Source organism: Ptychodera flava, chromosome 21 (assembly GCF_041260155.1).
Source record: "Ptychodera flava strain L36383 chromosome 21, AS_Pfla_20210202, whole genome shotgun sequence".
NCBI lineage: Eukaryota > Metazoa > Hemichordata > Enteropneusta > Ptychoderidae > Ptychodera > Ptychodera flava.
In genome coordinates this window covers 23,871,887-23,897,794 of record NC_091948.1, presented here as the reverse complement: position 1 = coordinate 23,897,794, position 25,908 = coordinate 23,871,887, and the positions used below count along the sequence as shown (strand labels likewise).

Genomic DNA, 25,908 nt, shown 5'->3' with positions numbered 1-25,908 from the left:
GTTTATTTTCTGTACTGAAAAATAGTTCTTTTCTGCGGTTGAGTCAAGGCAGATATCCAACATAATACTTGATCAATTCTCCCATTCATCTGACAACGTCATCTTCCTTTTTGGTGTCTTTCTGCCCCCTTCTCATTTCCACGGAGTCTTCTTCATATTCAGAGTCGTCTTCATCAAGGACAAGTTCATCATCTTCATCGTCACTGTCCCATCCATCACTTGAAGTTGTTTTCACGGCTTCCTCACATGGACTCGGTCCCAGTAGGATAAATTCCAATCCCTGAAAGGAAAACAATGAGAACATACATTGCACTGTTGCAAAAATTTTATTTAATATAAATTTTTATATATATAAATATAAATATATATATATATATATATATATATATATATATATATATATATATATATATATATATATATATATATATATATATATATATATATATATAAGAAACTTGGGTTTGCACTTTAAATATGGAACTGTGACACCATAATGAATTAGGCTCCACTGGGGATCACCTTATTTCCTATAGTTTTATATATATATATATATATATATATATATATATATATAATATATATATAATATATATATATATATATATATATATATATATATATATATATAATTCAAGTTATTACATATAACAGTTATTGATGTTATTCGATGTTATTATATTTATATATATATATTTCTTTCTAAGAATACTTATTGCAAATATGTGCAGTCTTCTTCATACATATTTAATAATTAAAATTCTCATTTTAGACAAATTTTCTGAGTCTCAGCAGCTAAATATCATGACCACTTAAAAATAAGTCTCTACAAGAGAGAATCAATACTGATCAGCCGTTATAAAATCAATGCCATTGTTGTCAATGTCTGGTCTCCTTTTCCCTTATTCACAAATCACAGCCCCATTAATTTGGATCGTCCATGAAGACAAGCTATATTACAGGAAAAAACGCTGTGACCTTTTATAACAGTTCATTGTTTTTCTATGAAACAAAATTAATTTTTTTCTTAAGGTTCTTCTTAAATAAAGAATCACAAAGTATCAGACTTGAAAACACAACAAATTGTATACAATTTGCAAGTTTATAGATTTCAAATGAATTCTAGCTGAGTCTATAATTCAGTTGTCATTGAACACTGGACATAACACACATAAAAGCTGTCTTGATAAGCTGTCAGCAACATTCAGCAATGAGTGCTGCCATCACGGGGCCTCTGTGTGATCTGTCTATGATGGGTATGACCTCACCACTTCTTAAATATTGCCATAAGCTGAACACTGGGCATTTTGTCACGAGTTTGGAAGTAGAACAATAATCTGTGTTTTACACTGAGAACAAACACTTGATATAAACATTACAAGCTACAGATAATGGACCTTGAAACAAACTCAAGTCTCTCTACCATGCTTTCAACATTCTTGAAATTGTAAATTCACTATTTTATTCTCATTTCTACAGCCAATTTTTGAGTAAATTTGGTGATGAGATGGGTAAGTACCTGGGATCACTATTCTATTGTATAACACATTTATTAAAGTTGCTTCAAAGTTTGCCTGCCCGCTGCGGACTCTCAATGACACAAATAACAAATAGAATCTGTCTGGTATGAATCTGCATGTCTGTCACCATGACAACAGTGTTATTAAATATTCACACATTTTTTTGTGTTTTTATTTCCACAGTTTGTGGTTGGATCCATTGACATTGGGTCTTTATAGTTTCCATGACTGAAGCGATACTCTTCCGCTGAATCACCAAGTCTCCTAAAGAAAGTTGGACAAATATCTGTGTTTTCACTGTAAATATGGAATTGTGACACCATAATGAATAAGCCCTATTTACGGTTTCAGAAATGAGATTAACAGGGCAGCTGACAGGACAAACATGCAAACATTTACAAAGGTGATTGCTTTTTATCCCACAAGTACTAGTATATGACCCAGGCAAAGTATTTATCATCTATTCTTCATTTGAAAATTTGACTGAAAGTGGCTAAATTATTGTTTTTCAGTCTGACTGTGATATCTGTTAAGTGTAGCACTGTCAACATTCTTAGTTGAAAGGTTTCATCATATACTTTGCAAAATGCCAGTTTATTTTGTTAAAAAAATATTTTCTTTCATATTACCTTAAAGGGACAAAGTCTCAATCTTAACGAATCATTTTGGTTAGTTTTGATTCATGTGAGCATCTATTCAAGTTGTTCTTCTCACTGAAACATGCTAACTTGTCAGTCGTCAGATCTCTTCTACCTCCCTGCTTGCATTATACAACAAATGCTTTGTTGACAAATTTATTGTATTATGTGATCAACATATTTACATATTACGTGTATATGCAAGGTGTGAGTAGAGCTCAAATGATTGATAATTCAACATGTTTTGAACAGAACACAGAATAACATACACAATGTAACAACTGAAATAATTTGAAATGGTTGATGGTTTGTTCCTTTAACCCAGTTTTGTTACAGGAATCAGTGTAGTAACAAAGTGTATGCAATGTGCACTTTGGTTCTCATTAGAACAAAGTCACTTTACCAGTGCAAAGCAAACATTTAGAAAGAAGGAATAACTGACAAAATGATTTTCTAGGAGTCATGTGAACGATGTAAATAGAGAAAGGAAATTTACTAAAAGATCAAAGAAAGACACATTCCAGCGGAAAAAAAAAGGTTTCTTTCTTTCTAGCTACATGTCATCACTTTTCTCTTTGCAGTTTACTTAGGGCTATATATAAAGGCTGTGCAACATCAGGAACATATACCAGTATACATATATATACGTATACATACACAGGAGTAACTTACCTTCCAGTGAGGGGGTCTTTCAGTCATGGCATTGTCCCGAAGGTCTAACTTCGTAAGGCGGGAAAGGCCAAGGAGGAGATCATCGGGAAGAGCTGTAATATAATTGGCTTTTATAACCAGTGATGCAAGAGTCTGAATTTCAGTCAATATTTCAGGTATGGCCGGGAACCTGTTGTGGCTCAGGTCTATGTAGGTCACACTGGGCAACCTGCCAAAGGACCTGGGTAGCTCAGCCAGTTCGTTTCTAGCCAAACTCAGCCACTTCAGGCTACGCATATTTTGCATTTCATCCGGAATTATAGATATTGAGTTGTCTCGAGCCCCGAGTTTCTGGAGGTTTTGCAGGTGTCCCATCTCCGAAGGCAGACTCATCAAGCCCACGTCAACAATCCAGAGTTGGACAAGGTTCGTCAGGTATCCTATCTCCGGTGGCAGGAAGCCAAGCTTGTTATGACTGAGACTCAGGTACGTAAGGTTCTGTAAGCGACCAAGGCCTGACGGCAAAACAGTTAAATTGTTATTGTCGAGGGTTAGTACTTGCAGGTTCTCTAGGTCGACAAGCTCTGTGGGTGGCATCAGCAGTTTGTTGTCGTTCAACAGAAGCCGCTTCAAGAAAACCAGCTTTTGGACAGTAGTGGGTAGAACCGTCAACCCGCGATGACTGAGGTTTAGGGTGTCCTGATTCTTTCCACTTGCCTCTTTAATGAGTTCCTCTAATTCCATGAGGCTCATGGTGACATGTGGTGACTTATTCACGGCGGGCACATGATCGAAAAGGTGAAAAATATGAAGAACAGCGTCCGTGTATTGCTATGGTTTCACTCAGTGATGGGCCACGCCATATTGAACTACCTAACTCGGTTAATATTGTTTGTTAGCTCCCCGTCTTACTGGTTACGTGCACTATGACATGGAGTGCAAAGACGTGAGCATCTGCCATTCTTTTCCTGAAAATGGTAAATTATTCTCCATCTCCAAGTTATGAGAATGTAATCATGATCCTTTTCATGATAACCCATATCAGCACAATTAGAGCAAAACAATACACAGCAGGTGGCATCACATTGAACGCTAGCTGATGCGTGAAAAATATTTTTGTGACTGTATGGTTGGCTTCAATAGCTGGCATGACAGGCTTTGAGAGGCTAGAATCAGTTTGGTCATTGCAAATGAATTTTGCTTATTACTGATCAGTTATATGAGTGCAAGATCTGAGGAATAACCCTTTTTTCTGCAATGCATTCAGAGGCCTTTTTGGAAAACCGATTTAGTTTTAAAACTTTGCTAATTCACAGTTTATATAAGAGGCGCCAACATTTCACTGAACTTTCAACTGATATCTGCTGCTGAAACCATCGTCTTCACATTTCAAGGGCATAAAAATCACCCATCCCCACTTGCTGATTTTTCCCCTTCAAATATGCCAATTTTCCTCAGAGAAATCTCAAAATCTACTACCCTCACTCATTGTTTATCTCTCTAGATATTACCAGTTTTTGACAAAGGCAGGGAATTTAAAATGAAGTGAAAAGTGTTGAGTTTACATACTCATTCTGTCACAAATGAATCTTGTTATAAATGCAATGGAAGGCTATTTTGAAATGGATAGAATTCAAAGGATCTCTGAGAAAACTGTAGGACAATTTCAAGTGTAATTGGCAAAGAGATACTCTCCTAAAACGGTTGATATTTTACAATAGCCACCATGTGCATGCAAACTGCCTAGCTCTTTGTTTCAGATGACAGCTAGGAGGTATGGATGTAACACCTCACATTGTGCATATAAAATTATAGACAATATCATATGAAAACTATTTTAATATCAAAACCTCAATAATATGAATATTGATATAAATCTATGAGTGTTCCAACTAATATTATTTTGAAAACAAACACAATGTTGCGTTGGGTGGACTAACTTGTACGTCAGTTGTTGTTTTTCTTTCACGCTAACTCATGCATAGAGTATGGATATGCATGGAATTCAATGTCATCTTCAGATGATGTGGTAAGTTGACCAACCAACAAATCTTCAGTTATGAATCATTTCAGTCAAATTTTGAGTTACTGTACGTGTTACTAGGGTTTCACTTGGCGTATCAATGTAATCATACAAGACAGAAATGGTTTAACATTTCCCAAAACCATTTTCCTGTTTCCGAACTTACATGCATATTCAAAACTCTGGGAACTGTACTGTTTTGATTTATATGAGCTTCTGAAGAGGGAAGCCGAGTTTCCATATTGCTTTTACAAACATTGGATTAGCATACTTAAATGTATTGAAAGAGGTAATGCTAGAGAAATCAAAACAAAGGTTGAGTTTTGCAAGAAATTTTATTTTGATGCTGGACTTGAAAATAAATCAAGTATGTATAACAACAGCTCATGAAAAAAGTTTTACTTTTAATTGCTGACAATATGTATGTTAGACAAGCTTTATACAATTTTTTAAAATACATATCATCTCTACATAATGAAGTGCAGAATAAATAACAAGACTAGACATTGGCAATAAGTGGAAACTACAAATATTCCACCTATTTAGACTGAAAACAAAGAAAATTAAGGTCTTTTTACACATAGCTCTTTTGTTCCACCTCTTTTATACATTAACCTGATGGGACCCTCTTACAGAAGAAATGGTTCAGTCCAAGCATTGTCAAAAGTGAGACTGAACCATAGCCTTAGGCTGGGAGGGGCACAGGTCACTACATTCAAAAGTGCAAGCACCACTTCTATAAAATGTAAATGTTCGTTGTGTTTCATTTTCAACCCAGCAAGCTCCTATTGTCTCTGTAGTATGGCATTTCTGCTCATACTGAACAAAAAGGAAAATTCTATTTATACAGGCAATAGAGGGAATGGCAGGTTACATTTCTTTCTTCTGACATGAATACGACATAATTCTAATATATTTTTGGTTTGCACTCAACTTTATAACAGTGACTCAAACTGACTTTTGATTAAATTTATAGGGTAAAGTATGTACAATCAGCTGGACTGAAGATATTTGCATGACTGAAGCAAGAAAGTGACAATTTGACAATAAAACTAGGGTATGTGGGAAGTTTTGGTGCCTCCATGAAATATGGAAAACAAGCAAGGAGCATGTAGCATCCATAAAGTTACACCAGGTAAAAAGTTGTAGAGATTTGTCATTTTTCAAAGTTAATCATACAATATTCAAGTAAAGAATCATATACCACTGAGCTGTCTTAATGGAATAAGACACATTTTTTAATATTTACCTTTCATGATTTTATCACAGAACAGAAATTCCTCAAATGACACAATTTACCATAATTCTTGATAGCTACACCCCTCTATTTACACATGGCAATGATTTACATCATTTGGGAGTCTACATGCATTGTATTGTGTATGTCAAAATGCTTTCATAAGATGCAAGGTAACCATTTTGAACATTTCAAATGCATCTTTTTTGCCAGAGGTAAATGGACTTTTTGTACTTTGTAATAGGTTTCAATAGTACTTGTCAAAACTTTTTCTAAATTTGGTAACTAGTATACCTTACTATAATTTTGGCTACGCAAAGCACATGATGTAATGATTGCTGGAAACGTGGGGGACTTTGGCTGCTAGGCAGCAACAATTACATGTAAAATTAGTATCATAAGTTGGGGTAGAATGGGGGGGGGGGGGGGCGCCGTCTAAAGCTGATGTCAATTTTCAACATTCTTTTTGTGACATTCTTTTTGTAATGAAGTTGTCTTTAAACATGACGCTTTAAATCCAGGGAACACTATGTTCATACAGGCATGGATGCCAACGGTAAAAGTCAATGTTGTCTCCACAAACAAATCTTGGGTGACTTCAAAATACAGCTGGCAGTTTCAAAATAACCAATACATTTCCTTCTCAGATAAAGGATTAGAATCTTGGAAAAAACTTCTTTCTATACATAGTATAGTTGTCTGACAATAAACCTACCCTTGACTGCAATTGAAATAGATTTCATATCATTCTACCTTTGTATCTTTAACCCTTCCACCACTATGGTTTGGCCCAAACCCATTGTTATCAATGGTGATTGTGGACCTGTTTACATTGAATTGGGGGTAAACAGGTTAAATCTGAAATCTGTATGTTATAAATGAGAAATTTCAGCCCATTTTCCATCACTGCCACTTAGGTAGACTTTGCTTAGAGTATAAGGCTCATTAAAACAAAGTATTCAAGGAAAAGGTGGAAGGATGTTGGTATATTTTCTTACAAGTTTCAATTCATTTCTATGGAAACTGTCTTCTATCTACTGAAAGTGCGTCATTCGATCAAAACACAGGACCAAAATCATTGTTTTCAAAAACAAATTGCAGTGATTGCAACTTTTACAGGCACTGCCTGGTGAGAATGCACTAAAAGATATTTTTCTTGGATAATTCTATTTTTCGCTGAATAATATTTGCTAGATGCACATCCATACAAAATGAAAGCAAGCAATGCTATCTGTACAACATTTTTTTTCTGATCAATAGTCTATACATTCAATTTCAGATATTCTTCTTCAGTTAAGTTGATTCTGCCTGACAATGCAACAACATTCACATAATTTAGAAAAACTTTTGACAGACTACTTTGTTTCTTTAGGAACAGATTTGAATACATCAAACTTTGCATTAAAGTCTTCTGTTGAAAAAAGATCAACATTTCAGAATCAGAAGTAAGGAAAATAAATCAAACTTGTGAAAAGCCTCTGTTGCAGGATACTTCTATACAGTTACAATATTTGTTATTAAGAAATAAAGACCGCATAGTAATACCTTACCCGTTCTGTAATGCTATACACACATTTTCTATACATGTACATGTACATCGAGCTAGGGCTTGACAAATTAGTTCAGATGGCTTGTGGGTGAAATGTAGTAAAATACAGATAATACATATATGGCAGTACAGATTCAACATAGATCAAAATTAACTTCATGATGCAGGATTCATTAATTCCTGCATTGAATACTTATATTTCAAATGGGTATGGCATATTGTATATATACATCTTGACATTGATGAACTTTAAAGAAAATTTTGCAATATAAAAACAATTATAAACAAATGTTGAAAAAAACAACTTTTCTCTTTCTTGAGTGTGGGGGGCGATGTATTTTGGTTGCAACATACGTTAGAGTTGCAAAATCTTGAAAATTTTAATGTACTACACTAGTTGTATTACTGATATCAACTTTGCAGACAAAACGTTTGGTTACTTGTATTTGTCTTTTAAAATCTCTTACAGCAGCCCAAGTTCTACTGAGACTTCCAACATTTGAATTGTGGTAACAATGTATACATTGCCCATCACAGCATAGCGACTAGTATGTTCATATTCATGCTTTTTAGGCTGACATACGCAAAGTAATCCTACATTTAGAGGTAAGTTTTGACAACAAATCTTAGTGGTTTTATCAACGAGAAACACCGGTACCTCAAAAATGATATCTTTCTCTTATGAGCAGATGGATGATATTGACACAACTCACAAGAAAAGGTAACTGAATAACAGATACTACAATGTACACTGTAGAATATTGCGGTACATCAACTGAACTGTAATTTTCATACTGAACTAAAGAATGAATGATTGAAATACTGAATGATGTTGGATATAGATAATATGTGAGACTGCAAGAATTTGTTCGTGATTTGAGAATTTTGGATATGCATTGCATCGAAATGGTTTAATAAGCTATGATTAGTGGATGTGAAATTTCATGAGAGGATACTTGATGCCACCTATGTGAGTGAACTCTAATTTGTGACTGCATGACATATCTAGGTCATGTGATATGACAAGCAATGAATTATGGGAAAGAAGTAATATTATTGGATAATCAGTTCTGAACAACATGCAAAGTATTGTGTAAGTATGTGATATCATCATTTTTCAGTCACAATAAAAGAGTAATTCACATGACTACAATTATTTCCTTCTCTACATCAATCCATTCTTCTGAAATTGCAAATTTCTGACTGAAATTTTGTCTATGGCATTATTCTCTATGGGAAAGTGTGAAAACTGTAGCAAGTTTTCCTTTTCTATAACTCTGACAACTCTGTGAGTGTGTGTGTGTGTGTGGGGGGGGGGGGTTTCCTATATCTGATATACCAAATACAGAAGGTGAACTCAGAAGAAATTTAGAATTTCTTGTCAAAACACAAAAAGTGAATAAAACCCACAGCAACTATAGTAAAATATAATGCTTTTAACACTTGTCGCTTGGAGTTAGAAATCTTGTTATTTTGTCAAATCTGCTATGCAGTTCTCGGTCACACACATCAAGGTATGAATAAGCATTGATCAGAATCCTTTGTCAAAAGTGGGTCGCAAAGGACATGTCGCAAACTGTTAGAACAAAGTATAGGACTAAAAACACTGGGAAGAATAGACTTCTAGTGTGCCTATAGGTATCTAGTCATACTGCTGCAGCAGCAGAGTTTTAACCCTCTCACTTCCCCAGCTTTGGCGTATTCCATTTTTGAGGTTGAAACCAAATACTGACTAACAGGGGTGAAAGGGTTCATGCTTACTACTTCAAAGCTCTGACTTTATTTCGACTTGCATTCAAAGTCAGATGCTGGGACTTGAAGGGGTCATGTAAAATGTTAGTTTTCTTTGCAGATCATGGGAAATAAATATCAAGTGGGATCTTGGGAAATGGATGTCCACCAGGGACAATCTTTAATAGGCTGCCTAATGCAAACCATGGTGTATTCTGAAAATGAGTCTGGGTGAAAATCACACTGTTTTTTAATGATCCTAGCTGTGTATATATTTGATGCTTTGGTTTAAGTGGGTCTTTCATAGACCTACGTCTAATTAGCAAGATGTTCTTTTTCTGTACAACCCATGATAATTTTAAAGTCCCATGACGTCTACTGAGCATGCTCAGTGTAACTTGAAATACTTTTGTTGTTTTCATCTTTGATCTTTCTGCCTACATGACAGGCAACACTGTTCTTGGTAATTTTTCAGCTGGCACATGTTCAGTCTCTTGGCCATTGTACAGTAAGTCCATGCATCAACACAGGAATCTGAAAAGGTAAAGTAACCTAGTAAGCTATGAATATCAAGCAATTATGAATAAAATATCCATAATTCAACCAGTTTGGGGTTAAATCTGTCTGTCCTTCTAAATTACTAGCTAAGTTCCTAGCGCAAGAGTAAAAATATCATGACGCAAACTAACAGAGCCAATCAAGTTTGCTTGTGGGGAGAGACACAAAAGTTTGTCCACCTTTCTCATCACTTAATTGACAGGTTTTTTTTTCTAAATGGTGACAGGAAAACTATTGAATACATAAGACATTTTTAAGTGACTTCCTCTAAATAGACATACTGTACTATGTGATTTGGGTAGGAGATAAAAGTGAAACAGAATACACCAAATGTTCACTAAAAATGTAACTTGGAAATGGAAAAAGTAGGTGGAATAAAAAGTAGAAGAGAGTGTGTTCAGTTATTCTTTAGCCCCGTCAATCTTTCATGAAGCAGAAAAAATCTCTGAAATAAAGTCCCGTGGTACGGATCTTTATAGTTTCCAGAACATGTACATACTCGCTGAACACTCTATCCTATTGCAGGCTCGTACAAGCTCTGGTTTTTCCTTTTCACGACAGTACTTGACATCTGCAGGTTGCTTTCTGCCTTTGTACACACAGCCAAGTGTTCGAGTCTGTGTGCCAGAATCTCCACAGGACTGTGAACACTGAAAATAAAGAATGTTTGAGATGCCGGGTCAGATGACACAGGGCAACACTTGCACTATGATGCACTTTGAATTTGTACATGGCTATTAGAACACCTTTTACCATCTGTGTTATCTGTAACCCTTGAATCATCTGAAATTCACTTTGCTTGTGTCCTAATATATTTCTGGACCATGAGCCCTGGTAAGTTTGTTTCCTTGTACTCACTTGATCAGAGGACTTGTTTTAATTTCACATTGTTTAGTTTTGTCTATGTAATGGGAACTATACCCCTCATTTCACTACTTAGAATACGAGAAAAGACATTTCTTTTGCATTTTCCCTGCTCAGGAAACTTAAATTGGTGAGTAATACAATATATTGGTTTGTTTCAAAAAGTCAGAATTCAAGATCAGGATTTTAAAGGCGTAAGAAAATTTCAAGATTGCTCGCACATCTCTTGGGAAAGTAGTGCTTTGTACGTAGATGTACACAGAAACCTAAAATTGTTTTAACAACTCTCAATACACACACTAAAAGGCAACTTATTCAGGGTTTGAGTGCTACAACCGTGCTTGTTCATAATTTTTGTTATGACGGATGGTTAACAGATGCAGAGCACTTTACTGAGAAATTGAAGGGGTTAGGGGTTAGGGGAACAATAGCCAAATGTTCCTAATAGCTTTAGATATGAAGCAAGGGAAATCTTAATCTAAGATCTATATGATGTCAATCACTTACCTTCATCCATTTTGAGGGGCGCCACACTGCCTCACAGTTGTCGGTGTGGCACTCCTGTCTGGCTACAGGTTTCTCACGCTTGTTACAATGTTTCTTGGGTACTCGTGATCCATCTGGCAGTGTGCAGTGTACTGATCTCCTCTGTATAGCTGTGAACTGCTCAACACACCTCGTGTTGCACTACACATGTCAAAAAATGAATTAAATTTTGTAGGTGATGTGTCCCTGAAGGTTTTCGCGACAGAAATTTGAGTACAAGAAGCCTCCTGATATGGCCTGCTGGCAGGGTCCATACATTCAAAGTCAAGGATTTTCAAGGACTTTTCAAGGTCATAAATATAATTGTTCAGGTATCCTTTATGATATATCATTTTTAAAATCATGTTACATATTATTTTTATCATCATGACCAATCATTTTGTGATTTTTTAAAATTGTGGATGTTTTATCCATTTCCTGGACTTTATATCATTTTCAGGGACTTAAAACCCTGTATATTTTTATGGCATGGACAACATACCAACCTGCTATAGAAGCACTTTTAATTGTTAGAAAAAATATTATGTTAACAAAGTAAATGATACATTTGGTGATGAACCATCCTTATTTCAAATAGTATGGAACTTTCACTTGATAATTTCTGACCAAGTCCCAAATATGTCATATTTAGCAGAAAAATCAAGAAAACTCAAAATCTATAATTTGTACTTTCGGATATGATGGAAATCTACTTACAGGGGACCAGTCTCCAGTATTCCATAGTGGACAGGGTTGTTGAAAGCAAGGTTGCATTACCATGGGCATTTCAATAAACTGACAGAATTCCTCTTGCACTTCTTTGGTGGTGTTGGTGTCACTCATCAGGGCTTCACAGTGAACTTTACGAATCTGAATACCACCATCACCACAACTTTCAGAGCACTCACTCCACTTGCCTACTGCCCACCTTTGAAAAGAGTTTGATATTTGTCAGACTTTCAGATTTTTCAGCTGTAATCTACATAACATTCTGTATCTACACTGTCAAAAAAGTGCACTTTCTGCACAAGGGTGATTAATAATTGTGAAGGTGTTACAGACTGTCATAGCTTGTAACCAAAGTTCAAAAGCAAAATTGTTCGGGGGAGGGAATTACTTTTAGGCTTCGTTTAATTAGTGAATGCTACATTCACATTTACTTTGGTGAACATGAAATGAGAATTTTGTGACATAAAACACTATAAACGCCAGTTCAAAACCACAGCAAAAATTACCCAACACCAATACCAGTACATGTCACTCACTAATGTTGTATATTGGTAAAAGAACCATTTTTCATACCCTTAATTTCATGATATCATGTGTAAATATTATTCAATAGCTGGCATCTGACACTATACACTTTCAAACTTTTCTTGTAGAGGTTTTGATCATTTCCTCCTCAGGCTTCAAAAGCAGTGTACATGAGCAGTAGATTAGCAAAGTATAAAAAATTTAGAAGTTTCAATATCTGTCCAAGGGGCACATTCTAATGAAAGTGAACATGTTGATTACTGATAAGTACTAGTTTTGAAGCTGATCAACCAAATACACTTCAATGCAAAGCATATAACTTTAGAATCTCCAAGTGTCACATAAAAACTTACCCAAGACTGTTGGACTCTGCAACAGTAGCTGAAAGGGATTTATCTGAAATGAATAAGATACAGTTTACAGCATTACTTATCATTGTAGATACTCCAGCTCTTTCTTATACTTGAATTGTACACTGCATCATCTCTGTAATAAATATAGGCTCATTCATGGTTTAATTAACATTTTTTCAACATAAGTATTGAATGAACTCAGGATGAGTATACTCATTCAAAGGTTTTGGACACTTTTATGTAACATGTTTCCCCCAGTTTTGTTTTCAATATTCCTGTGAAGTTGGGTCTGTATACTGCAGGAAGCTGCATACTAAACGATTTGTCATATTAAAGCTGGATAGACAGGGTAGTTTCTCATGATGTTCATGTATCCATAAAACCAAGTCAGTGAAATGTTTTTTTGAGTCAATTGATTTGACTTTGGAGTAAATGGGTACAAAGCAACAATTAGCCTACTTTGAGATTTATAGTACAGTATCTGCAAATGCTTTTGCGAATCAAAATCTTTTGAATACCTTGAATTGACAATTCAAAATCCTCAGATGCGGTGCCAGCAACACAGGTGTATGATCCCACATCTTCAGGACCTACGCTGTAAATCTTCAATCTGCCGTCTTTCAGAACCTTCGCCTTGACATCATTCTCACCAATGTCCTGGTCATTTCTGTGCCATCGTATCTGCGATTTCTTGAACCACCTCACGGGGCATTTTAGCAAGATCAGCACATGGGGAAAGACACTTGCACTTCCACCTACGGCAAAAATCAACTTAGTACTGAACTTCTCCTGAACAAAGTGACTGGCATCTCCCATGATCAGTGGCTCTTTCTTTGGTGAAGGGTATTCTTCAATAACTGCAAAAAAGGACTGAAATAAGTTGATGGAGAAGAGTACAGCTTTCGGTATCCTTGCAATTTACAATTTCACTACCTAACTTTTGAGAGTCATAATATTCATGAATAAGTAATGTTAACAGAGAGACATACATCATTATGTATTACCAGCGGACTAGTCGAGTCAATTTAATAATGCAACACTAAAACTCAGTCATAATTTCTAGGAATGAATCTTAGAATACAAACAGTGCAAGAAGTTATTCATCTTTGAAGTTCAGGAGCAACCAAATTCCAAAATCAGCTGCAAATACACAGATGTTACTTTTATGATACATGCATTTTAATACTTCTATTTAATAAAACATTACCAGGGCAGGGTGGTCCAACACATGGTTGTAGCAGTGGTGGCTCAGGTAGGGAATCACAGTCACTTGGAAAGGTAAACTGCTGTTCTCCTGATGGTAACTGTGTCATACAGATCACTGCACGTATCTGTAAACCTGCCCCGCATGTCACTGAACACTACAGCAACAGAAAGAAGAAAATGATGAGTCTGGGACAAGATATACATGTATATACAGTACCTACCATCATAAAAATTCTGAAGTACATTCGGTGTAAATTGTATTCAATGCAAAATTTGGGGCACATGAATATTCCACATTGATAAAGAATCATTAGCATAAAATCTAAATACGAAACAATGCTCATTTATGTAATTTGCATAAATTAATACTAATATGCCGTGTTTCTTGCACTAATAGGTAAAGGAAGTAGCATGGAAAGCTCTGAATAATGTTTTCTCTTTGCTCCACAATGTTGCTCTCAAGTCATATCTGTGATGGCCTGGAATCAAATTGAGATATTTCTTGATGTTCTAACTTAACATACATTCTTTTCATTAATCATTCATTGCCTTTATTAATTTCATATTTGTTTATCCTCTCCACCTTAAAGTTCTTGATGACACAGATCTGACTATATTCAGATGAAAGTCATTCTCAAATTTAACCAGGAGCAAGCAATTACAGGCCTATCGAGAACATCCGCATTACCAACATGGAGAACTGATTTACCGATAATTCATGAGCCAATAAGAAGTTTATATGTCCCTTTTCCTGAAACTTACGATGTTGATTGCTCGATTCCAGAGGGTTCAAATTGAACCATTTGTGTACTACTGAAGTGAAAACAGGCCTATCAGAACAGCATACATTCATTGAAATGTGCAGAATTAATATCTGATATGCAGAATCAGTGTTTTTGTTAAGGCTGGTACTCAGCAAATTTTATGGGGTCCCCGTGAAAATATCAATTCAATCCTCTCAGGGGACCACACAAATATCACAGGGTACCAAAAGCTTAGCAAAAACACTGAGAATATTGAAATAGAAGTCTGTTACATGTGCACTTTATGGCTATAAAGTTTTATGAAATACATTTGGAAACTTGATTAAATCAATTTATCCTTACTTCAGACCATGGCTGTGATACCCACACCGCATTGACGCAATCTTGTTCATTACAAATCTTTTCTTCTGCCGGTCTGGGCTCCATGCAGAAAGGTTCTGGAAGCTCCAAGTAGTTACCAAAGGCCAACATTTGAGAACATGTTACTGTGCGCGTCTGTATGCCACCACTGCAACTTTGGGAACACTGTAAATGATGAAAAGAAATTTGCATCCAGTTGAAATTATGCGTAAAACATTTACTGTACAACCTGGCAACACCACACTAATGATTGAATTTCTAATTCAATTCTATAATGCTGTTTCTCAAAGGAATTCTATGAAGAATAATGACTTTTATTAGGGTAGAACGTGCCTTGGGGACAGAGAGTCAGCCTCTCAAATTTCTACAATTCTCTTCTGATCTACCACTTATTGGGGCTCATTTTAGAGCTCTTTGAGAAGAAAAAACTTTCACTGTCTTTGTTTTTCGAAAATCCAAAATTTAATTTTTCCCCATTGAGTTAATACAGGAATGGTGGCCATTTTGAATTTCAAATATTGCAAAATATTTGGCAATTTGTTTCGCTAGTTCAAAACTTTGCACGGTGACCCCCGATTTTTATTATTGATTTGGTAAGAGAATGGTTGAAAGTTTCATTGAGGAAAGTTTGAGCAAAAGTTTAAGTCTTTCACTTTCGAGGCGCATACCATTAGGGGAAGACTGCATTAACTTGCATGGTACCTGAAACCAGAGTCCTTGCCTGACCAACTCGGGTGACAAACAGAAGACTTTTAATCCCTCAAGGTGTGAATGTTCCATTGTTATGTCTATCTAATCCAGCTGGTGCCATTGTAGTGCCATTGTAGGAAAGGCAGGTCTGTGAAATTGATCCTCATAGGGAAGTAGGGTATTCCTAAGTTAATGGAGCCTTCCCGTATAGTATACTACCTTAATAAGTCCATTACCTTACAAGTATTCATTCACAATTTTGAGAAATAGTCCCATTTACTATACTGTATTTTACTAAATTATGATTTGAATGACTAACTTTCAGGAAAATGAAATCCATTGCACATATGCTAATAATCACATCATATTCTACACATACAAATTTTGAAATTTTTCTTTAGAAATTAAGCTTAATTTGAGACGGTCAAATTCTGCAGCAAAGTTCAATTCGATGCTCATTTACTGATCTGTGTATTACTTAAGGTGTCTTGACGTACACAATATGTTGTTTACCTGTGACCATTCTGTTGTTTTCCATGCTGGTGGACAATCTACAAAATTACATGGCTTTGTAATATTTGGTTTGGGTCCTGTGCACCACTCTTCTCGCAGTATGATAGTATTTCCACTCCCTGCAGCTAACTCTTCAATGCACTCAACCAGTGGGTGCTGTATCCCACCACCACACCCAACACTGCATGGACTATATCCTCTAATACTCCACCTAACAATAGACAGAGAGATACAAACTTCAGGAACATAACATTAACCAAGTTCCCTAAACTGGATCGCATACTGTCTGTATGAAAGTTAACATTTGCCATGACAAATGAATTCACTTTTTCTCTTTTGTCACTAATTGACAGTGGAGCCAAAGCATATATCTTCAATCCTGCATTTTACATCACCTAAAATAAATTTACAAAGGCATTTATATTTCTTTCTTCTTAAATGGGTGGTTCTTTATCAGGTTTATCTTTGAGCCAAATTTCTAACTGTGCACAACTTTCAAGGGAGAACAGAGGACTAAAATCACATAAACAGTCAGTGTCAATCACCACTGATGTGAGAACCAGGGATCAAAGACTGCTCCTTTAAATAAGATAAACCAATTGTTTCCATAATGAAGGCTATAAAGCCTGGTATTCTTGAGGAACACTGAAATGCATTTAAATGACAATGTCACATCCCATGTAAATTACATGATGAACATAGTCATGAAATTACAAACCTTGGTGGACATGGGAAGTTATTACATGACTGTTGAACCAATGGTAAAGTTTCACTAAGTTCACAGAATGAATCATCAACAACTCTATCTTCAGATGCATGGTAACATTCGGTAATAGATGTCTGGACACCTGTATCAAATAGAATGACAGTTATGTAAGTGAACAGACAATTGAAACCATGGCAAAGAATGATGATATCAACTACTGGGACATAACTAGGTGAACAGATTATGTTGTATAAATGGTCAAAATAATTTCTTTTTATATCACAAAAGAAGTTACTGTTAATAACACATCAACCTATTGCAACACTTTAAATTCACTTTCATGGTGTGGAAATAAGATTTCTCTGTTACTTTTCCATTTGTAATGCATGACTGATAAATAACTACCAAATAAACCTTGATGTGTATATACCCAGAGTTCAAAAAGTGAAAGTTGGTGCACTTTTTTCATTTTCCACACATATCTGTAGCTTAATCATATTATGTCAGTTTTTTATATACTTTTAGCTCTGCTCACCTCCAAGGCATGAAGCACTGCAATCAGTGTATCCATTGTACCTCCACTCAAATGAAGGAACCCACTCTTCTACGCTATTTGATGGGGGGATTGGATATACAGTGCCACTCTCTGAGTTGCCTGGTAGATCATCTGCTTCACCGTCATTGCTGCAGGTATCAATATTGCACATTTGATGCTCTACAGGCTTTTCCCCTTTACACTGGTCATCCGGTACATCAGCGACTATATCAGTGAATTCTATGGGGACCTGGCATATAACACTGCGTGTTTGTGTGCCATTGCAGGAAGCACTGCAGGGACTCCACTCTCCAATGAAAAACCTAGCATCATGGGGATTTCATTAAAACAATATTAACTAGAATACTAAAATGTGATGCCAAAACGTGTACAGTGAAACCTTTCTATTAAGGACACCTTCAGGAACAGAAAGTGTCCTTAATAGAGAGGTATCTGTAATAGACAGGTAAAATTCTTTTCTAAGTGTAACTTTTTGCTTGATAAATCTGTCCTTAATAAAGAGATGTCCTAATTTGAGAGGTGTCCGAAAGGACAAGTTTCACTGTAATATAAATGCAGTAATAACCCCTTAAAGTATGTTTGAGGTTCTTTCAAATTTTATGAATTACAATGAACTGTCAATGTATGAGAAACTCAATTGATACTGAACTTGTGAAAAATAATGACACCAATACATTTAACAAATGGCATCTCATATTGGCTTTTTTCACAACCACAACCACAGACTAAACCTGTTAATTTTGTTGATATTTTTCTGGTAAAATGGTAAGCAAAACAGGCACTGAAGTGTACAGATCTTTCCAGATTACACAGCAGCCAAATCAAAAAAGTCTTACCTGGGCTCAAAGGATTCAGCATGGAATTCTTGAACAGATTTTTCAGCTTCAAAGACTGTAGAGGAAACACAAAAATGGAGACAAATAATCACATTACAGTTTTGTATTTTAATATTTCATAACCTGGGACATAAAAGAAGATTCAGTTTGAACTTGACCGGTAAAACACAGTGTTGCTTTTGTTCTCAGAACATATAAGCCCTTTTGTGAGCCTGAACGGATAATATAAAGTAATGTATCATGTGAATATTGGTGTGGACAAGAATTTATAAGTAAAACTGCATACTTGACATAATGCATTTTGCTCGCAATAGTTTATACTTTGTATTCAAACATACTTTTTGTTGAAGAAGAAGAAAGTGCCTGTATATTTGTTTTTTGGAACCAAAAACTGTGAAAATATCAATAGCTATTCATCTTTCACATGCAGTTGATGACTATATACGTTATTGGCTCAGAGTACCAAATCAATAAAGTCTGCACCTGATGCTGAGATATATGAAAGTTGTTTGAAGGTCAGCCTGTCATTGGGAAAAAACTTATCAATGACTTATTGACTCCACTGATTCTGACACCTCACTGCATTCAAGATTTTGACCAAACAAATTTTATATTTTCATAAATGTGAAAAAAGGTCCAATGTAATCCTAAAACTTAGGAACAAATTTTGCTCCTTCAAACAGACATGCATCCAAATTAGTCCTATCCTCTAATGATCAAAGCAGCCTAGAGTCATATGCTTCAAGAAAGGAACATGCCACTTGTATCCCCTGAATTGAATAGCTCCATGTAGTACAACAGATAGCAATATAATGAGCTATGTATTGCAGGATGAGAATTTTGAAACAGTATTTCATCATAGTATACGATGACTTCTATCAAAGAATTGCAATAAAGTGTTAAAGTTTTGAAACGTAACTATTCCTTGTACCTTTTTCTTTGATGCACACTACCTTGGAAACACACTCCTTTTCTTCCACTGGTTTTGCATCAGGGTCACATCCATTGACCACATTGCGCTGGATGTCTCTGCAATGAACTTTACGAGTCTTTGTGCCACTGCCACAAGTTGCTGTACACTACAATAGAAACAGGGTATTTTTTATTTATTATAATACAATGCAGGTAAAAATACAAAGTGATGGTTGACTGCTAACAGATGAATTACTGAATGGTAAAATTGATAACAGAGATGATTAACTAGGTCACAATGTGGACATATACTTAATGTAGTATGTGCCTTGAAATTGAAAGACTAACTTGAGTTCAAACTTCCTTAATGAAACTTTCTACCATTCTCTTACCAAATCAAGGAGAAAAATCGGGGCTCACAGTGCAAAATTTGTTACAGGAGAAACAAATCACTTAACATTTACTGATATTTAAAATTCAATATGGCTGCCATTCCTGTGTACACTCTATGGGGGAAAATAAAATTTTTTCTTACTTCGAGAGTTTTAAAATGAACCCCAATGTAGATCAGAAAAGAATAGTATAAAATTGAGAGTCCGAACATTTGTCCCCGGTGCGCATTCTATCTGAAATTCAAGTTTTAATGTTATAACAAGGAAAAAAAGTCATTGACAATGACATAGTCCCCACTTGAAATAGGGGAGTATTAGTCTTGATGGGGCAGGTAAATGTGGTCTTTAAGAAGTATTACTTGAGTGTATATGTTAAGATCTATGGGCACATAGGTCTATGTTGTTTTTCCCAATTTGAAACACATGAGGCATGTCTATGTTATGGTTCTAAATCGGGAAATAGATCAGACCTCTAGCTGTATTGGCCAGCCAAGAAATACATATGTGGATAATAAATGATGTCCAAGATGTGACATCTTAAGGTCTAATATCCTATCGAAATTGGAGGGTATAGAACTTTTGGTTACTGAGTTATGTATATAATCAAGGTAAAAGTCATCGAGGTCACGTGACATTTTGAAAAAAAAATATATTGCTAATTAATCCCTATATGCCAAAAATCAGACATCTAGCTTGATTCGCTTGCCCAGAATTAGATATGTGCATAATCAATGAGGTAAAGCGTGTGTTGTCATAAGGTCGCCCATCCTACTAAATATAAAGGACATAGCACTTGTGGTTACTTATTTATTGACAAAAACGTATATTTTAGGTAAAAGGTCATAGAGGTCACATGACATTTGATCAAAAAATTTCTATTCTATAGTTATCCCTATATACGAAAAATCAGACATCCAGCTCTATTGGCTTGCTCAGAATTAGATATGTGCATAATTAATGAGGTACAGTATGTGGCATCATAAGGTGTCCCATCATACCATTTATGAAGGTTGTAGCACTTGTGGTTACTGAGTCATGGACAAATATGTATATTTGAGGTCAAAGGTCACCGAGGTCACGTGACTTTTTGTCAAAAAAATTTTATTGCTAAGTAATCCCTATATACAAATATCAGACCTCTAGCTCTATTGGCTTGCTCAAAATTAGATATGTGCATAATTAATGAAGTACAATATGTGGCGTCATAAGGTGTCCCATCATACCATATATGAAGGGTGTAGCACTTGTGGTTACTGAGTTATGGACAAATATGTATATTTGAGGTCAAAGGTCACCGAGGTCACATGACATCTTGTAAAATATCTGAGACACATCGTGAATGGAGGGACATGACCCAATCTATAAGCCCCCTGGACTTCATCCGTGGGGCTAAAAACTGTGTCACCGCATCCTTTTTGCTATATGAAATTGATGAGAAACAAAATTTTATTTTACTTGGCCTTATACATGGCATTCTATGCAGAGCTGACTTATACATGGGAGTCTATGGACTGCCTTATACATGGGAGTCTATGGACTGCCTTATACATGGGAGTCTATGAACTGCCTTATACATGGGAGTCTATGGACAGCTGCCTTATACATGAGAGTCTATGGAGGTCGAAACTAAAAAGTCCTCTAACACGGCCAAATTTGATCGCATTGTGAAACAAATCGACGTGCATCTGTATGGGTAGGGTACTATCCTTGTGCAAAAATTTGAAAGAAATTGACCAGGGCATGTCTGAGATATCTGCGTGAACGGACGGACGGACGGACGGACATGACCCAATCTATAAGTCCCCCCGGACTTCGTCCGTGGGGACTAAAAAATCACATACTTCAGACCATTTTTCTGGATACCACATGGGACACTGGTCCATATTACACACTCTCTTGGTAGCAGGTTTTGTACCAGGACAATGCAAATCAGGCATCCTAACCATGACAGAGTTACTTCTTTCAGCACAGGTCACCTCTCTGGTTTGCATTCCACCACCACAGGTTTTGGAGCATGCACTCCAAGGAGCAGGCTGCCACCTGAAAGTTGGAGAAATACGTTAGACTGATAGTAAACATGTTATTGCCAATTCTAATCCCTGCTTATTAAATAGTAATGAGAAATTTCATAATAACAAGACTGCATGATAGTGATATAGGATGAATGTTACTCTTTGTCTTCAAACAATAAATAATTGACAATGACATAGTCCCCACTTGAAATAGGGGAGTATTAGTCTTGATGGGGCAGGTAAATGTGATCTTTAAGAAGTATCACTCGAGTGTATATGTTAAGATCTATGGGCACATAGGTCTATGTTGTTTTTCCCAATTTGAAACACATGAGGCATGTCTAAGTTACGGTTCTAAATCGGGAAAATAGATCAGACCTCTAGCTGTATTGGCCAGCCAAGAAATACATATGTGGATAATAAATGATGTCCAAGATGTGACATCTTAAGGTCTAATATCCTATCAAAATTGGAGGGTATAGAACTTGTGGTTACTGAGATATGCATGTATATGTATAATCCAGGTAAAAAGTCATCGAGGTCACATGACATTTTGAAAAAAAAAATATATTGCTAATTAATCCCTATATGCCAAAAATCAGACATCTAGCTCGATTCGCTTGCCCAGAATTAGATATGTGCATAATCAATGAGGTAAAGCGTGTGTTGTCATAAGGTCGCCCATCCTACTAAATATAAAGGACATAGCACTTGTGGTTACTTATTTATTGACATAAATTTTAGGTAAAAGGTCATAGAGGTCACATGACATTTGATCAAAAAATTTCTATTCTATAGTTATCCCTATATACGAAAAATCAGACATCCAGCTCTATTGGCTTGCTCAGAATTAGATATGTGCATAATTAATGAGGTACAGTATGTGGCATCATAAGGTCTTCCATCATACCAAATATGAAGGGTGTACCACTTGTGGTTACTGAGTTATGGACTAATATGTATATTTCAGGTCAAAGGTCATTGAGGTCACGTGACATCTTGTCAAAAAAATTGTATTGCTAAGTTATCCCTATATACCAAAAATCAGACCTCTAGCTCTATTGGCTTGCTCAAAATTAGATATGCGTATAATTAATGAGGTGCAATATGTAGCGTCATTAGGTGTCCCATCATACCATACATGAAGGGTGTAGCACTTGTGGTTACTGAGTTATGGACAAATATGTATATTTGAGGTCAAAGGTCACTGAGGTCACATGACAATTTGTCAAAAAAAATTGTATTGCTAAGTTATCCCTATATACCAAAAATCAGACCTCTAGCTCTATTGGCTTGCTCAAAATTAGATATGCGCATAATTAATGAGGTACAATATGTGGCGCCATAAGGTGTCCCATCATACCATTTATGAAGGTTGTAGAACTTGTGGTTACTGAGTCATGGACAAATATGTATATTTGAGGTCAAAGGTCACCGAGGTCACGTGACTTTTTGTCAAAAAATTGTATTGCTAAGTTATCCCTATATACCAAAAATCAGACCTCTAGCTCTATTGGCTTGCACAAAATTAGATATGCACATAATTAATGAGGTACAATATGTGGCGTCATAGTGTCCCATCATACCATATATGAAGGGTGTAGCACTTGTGGTTACTGAGTTATGGACAAATATGTATATTTGAGGTCAAAGGTCACCGAGGTCACATGACATCTTGTAAAAATATCTGAGATAACATCGTGAATAAAGGGACATGACCCAATCTATAAGCCCCCTGGACTTCATCCGTGGGGCTATAAACTGTGTCACCGCATCCTTTTTGCTATATGAATATGATGAGAAACTAAATTTTTATTTTACTTGGCCTTATACATGGCATTCTATGCAGAGCTGACTTATACATGGGAGTCTATGGACTGCCTTATACATGGGAGTCTATGGACTGCCTTATACATGGGAGTCTATGGACTGCCTTATACATGGGAGTCTATGGACTGCCTTATACATGGGAGTCTATGGACTGCCTTATACATGGAAGTCTATGGACAGCTGCCTTATACATGAGAGTCTATGGAGGTGGAAACTAAAAGTCCTCTAACACGGCAAATTTGATCGCATTGTGAAACAAATCGACGTGCATCTGTATGGGGTAGGGTACTATCCTTGTGCAAATTTTGAAAGAATTGACCAGGGCATGTCAGAGATATCTGCGTGAACGGACGGACGGACGGACGGACATGACCCAATCTATAAGTCCCCCGGACTTCGTCCGTGGGGACTAAAAATATTAGATATCATGGAGGCCTAGCCACATGAACTTTAGATATGAATGCTTATATCATATGAATGACATTCATGTCTTAAGTTGATGCTGTTTAGAGATTTACCCAGTTTTTTTTTGTTACTTTGCAAAACTACACTTTACTAAATAAGTTCACCATGACAGATGGATGACTGATTTGTAGATACTTACTTTGGAGGGCACTGTTTTTCATTGCACTTTTTGGACTCTATCACTGGTTTTTGTTTTGGTTCACACTGGCTTGCATCAACCTCCAAACCAGTTGTAATATCTATACACATAACGACAGGTCCTTGAAAACCTGAGAATGACAATGTAAAGAATATTCTAGACTGTAATGACTTCTTTAGCTAGTATGTACCCTTCTATACTCACGGCCGACACCATGGTCAAGCTCTCTGAGCTTACTACTTAATGACCGACCTCTGTGTTTTAGTGAGTTCTGGTACACCTGTCAATTTACTGTATGTGTACAGTACTTGGTGTTGGTACATGCCAACAGCAATTGCTGGGTAAGTTTTGGCGCTGCTACACGACAAGGTAACAGTCAGGAAACCTGTTACTGGGATAAGTTTGACAGCACCGTATACACATTGTCCATTGTAGAAATTATAAACAAAGATGTTGATGTTGTCTGCAATTCAGACGAGTTATGGCACATAAATGTTTCTATTTGTCAGTTAGGAAAATGGATGAGGTCACCGTCACCGTCACTGTCACTGTATTCAGGTAGTACATTTGTTTCCCCTTGGACCTTTGAGTCATCTTAAACAATTGTTTCCCTCAGCCTATGATCTCATGGAACAGGCTTTGGGGGATACTATTTGGTCCTTGGGGAACCAAATGTATGCTTTTATCCCCATGGCCAGTTAACATGTGTGGTACATATATCTGAAATCACACATTTACATGTCTTGTACTGCTGTCTGTATATATGCAGCATACCTTCCAATTTTGAAGATTTCAGAACTTAAGAACACAAAGTATTGGATTTCTTGAAATTTCCTTGACTCAGCTTTATACATCTCAAATTTACTAGGGTCCAGGAGAACACTCTTGCATTAGTGGTATGTGAGATTGGCTTAGAAGGCAAACTCTTTAGGCTTTAGAAGAACTTTGCTATCATATCACAATCTGCAGGATAATGTAACTTTAAACATGAACAAAATGGCAAAATAATTTCAAACAAAATTCAAACAATTGAACAAAGCCTCATCTATGCACAGGAATAAACTCATGACGATGGGTAAAAGAGTAAACTAAAACTTTGTAAAGTGGATTAACTGTTTCAAAGTCCTGAGTGGAAAAATGTGAGTAGACATTAGTCTCATGGCTACAACACAGTGAAATCAAACACAATGCTGAATTTGTAATTGATTGTCAAAAACTGGGTATATATACTTCAAATCATACATCTTTGTCATTGAATACAAGTGACAATCACTGGCATCTTATTGACATGTACAGATAGATGACTCACACTCTCTTTGACCAATTTACCATTACAATATCTATTTCACCTCTTTTCTGTAAGTGCAGTATCTAAAGCCAATGCACTCACCAAGGCAAGCAGTGAATGAATTCTATCACTCACTGGGAGTGTACTCATAAAGCCAACATCAGCAAAACCTTTACTCATCATACTTGAATGTACAAAAATTGAAGTTTAACCAAAATTACGATTGACTTTGATGGTCAAGATAGTAAAATATTGTGGAAAAATTGTTGGAGCCACGATAGATTTCTGACAGTCGACACACCAGGAGTAGAATTTTTTAATATCAAGTTTACTTTG

General features: G+C 36.1%; 2 protein-coding genes across 12 annotated transcripts in view; both read right to left on the bottom strand.

The window, feature by feature from the left end:
* Positions 1–3,673, bottom strand: part of LOC139121787 (leucine-rich repeat protein SHOC-2-like) — a 4,951-nt gene extending 1,278 nt beyond the window's left edge. Inside the window, exons 1-2 of the mRNA XM_070686946.1 lie at positions 2,831–3,673; positions 1–280 (exon numbers count right to left, since the gene is read on the bottom strand). The exon at positions 1–280 is cut by the window's left edge and continues 1,278 nt beyond it. Coding sequence (XP_070543047.1) covers positions 86–280; positions 2,831–3,562 — 927 coding nt within the window. The 5' untranslated portion in view covers positions 3,563–3,673 and the 3' untranslated portion in view covers positions 1–85. The remainder of the gene's footprint in view (positions 281–2,830) is intronic.
* A 1,475-nt stretch (positions 3,674–5,148) lies between these two features.
* LOC139121785 (ADAMTS-like protein 1) overlaps positions 5,149–25,908 on the bottom strand; it is a 116,893-nt gene continuing 96,133 nt past the window's right edge. For 10 of the 11 annotated variants that reach the window (XM_070686937.1, XM_070686936.1, XM_070686942.1 and 7 more), the window contains 15 exons: positions 24,285–24,414; positions 21,680–21,878; positions 19,466–19,613; positions 18,535–18,589; positions 17,678–18,000; positions 17,155–17,284; positions 16,437–16,647; positions 15,216–15,398; positions 14,111–14,264; positions 13,422–13,760; positions 12,904–12,946; positions 12,014–12,224; positions 11,279–11,458; positions 10,407–10,557; positions 5,149–9,883 (listed from right to left, as the gene is read on the bottom strand). In XM_070686937.1, coding sequence (XP_070543038.1) covers positions 9,768–9,883; positions 10,407–10,557; positions 11,279–11,458; positions 12,014–12,224; positions 12,904–12,946; positions 13,422–13,760; positions 14,111–14,264; positions 15,216–15,398; positions 16,437–16,647; positions 17,155–17,284; positions 17,678–18,000; positions 18,535–18,589; positions 19,466–19,613; positions 21,680–21,878; positions 24,285–24,414 — 2,573 coding nt within the window. In that variant the 3' untranslated portion in view covers positions 5,149–9,767. The remainder of the gene's footprint in view (positions 9,884–10,406; positions 10,558–11,278; positions 11,459–12,013; positions 12,225–12,903; positions 12,947–13,421; positions 13,761–14,110; positions 14,265–15,215; positions 15,399–16,436; positions 16,648–17,154; positions 17,285–17,677; positions 18,001–18,534; positions 18,590–19,465; positions 19,614–21,679; positions 21,879–24,284; positions 24,415–25,908) is intronic. The other variant, XM_070686943.1, reaches the window with a different exon arrangement.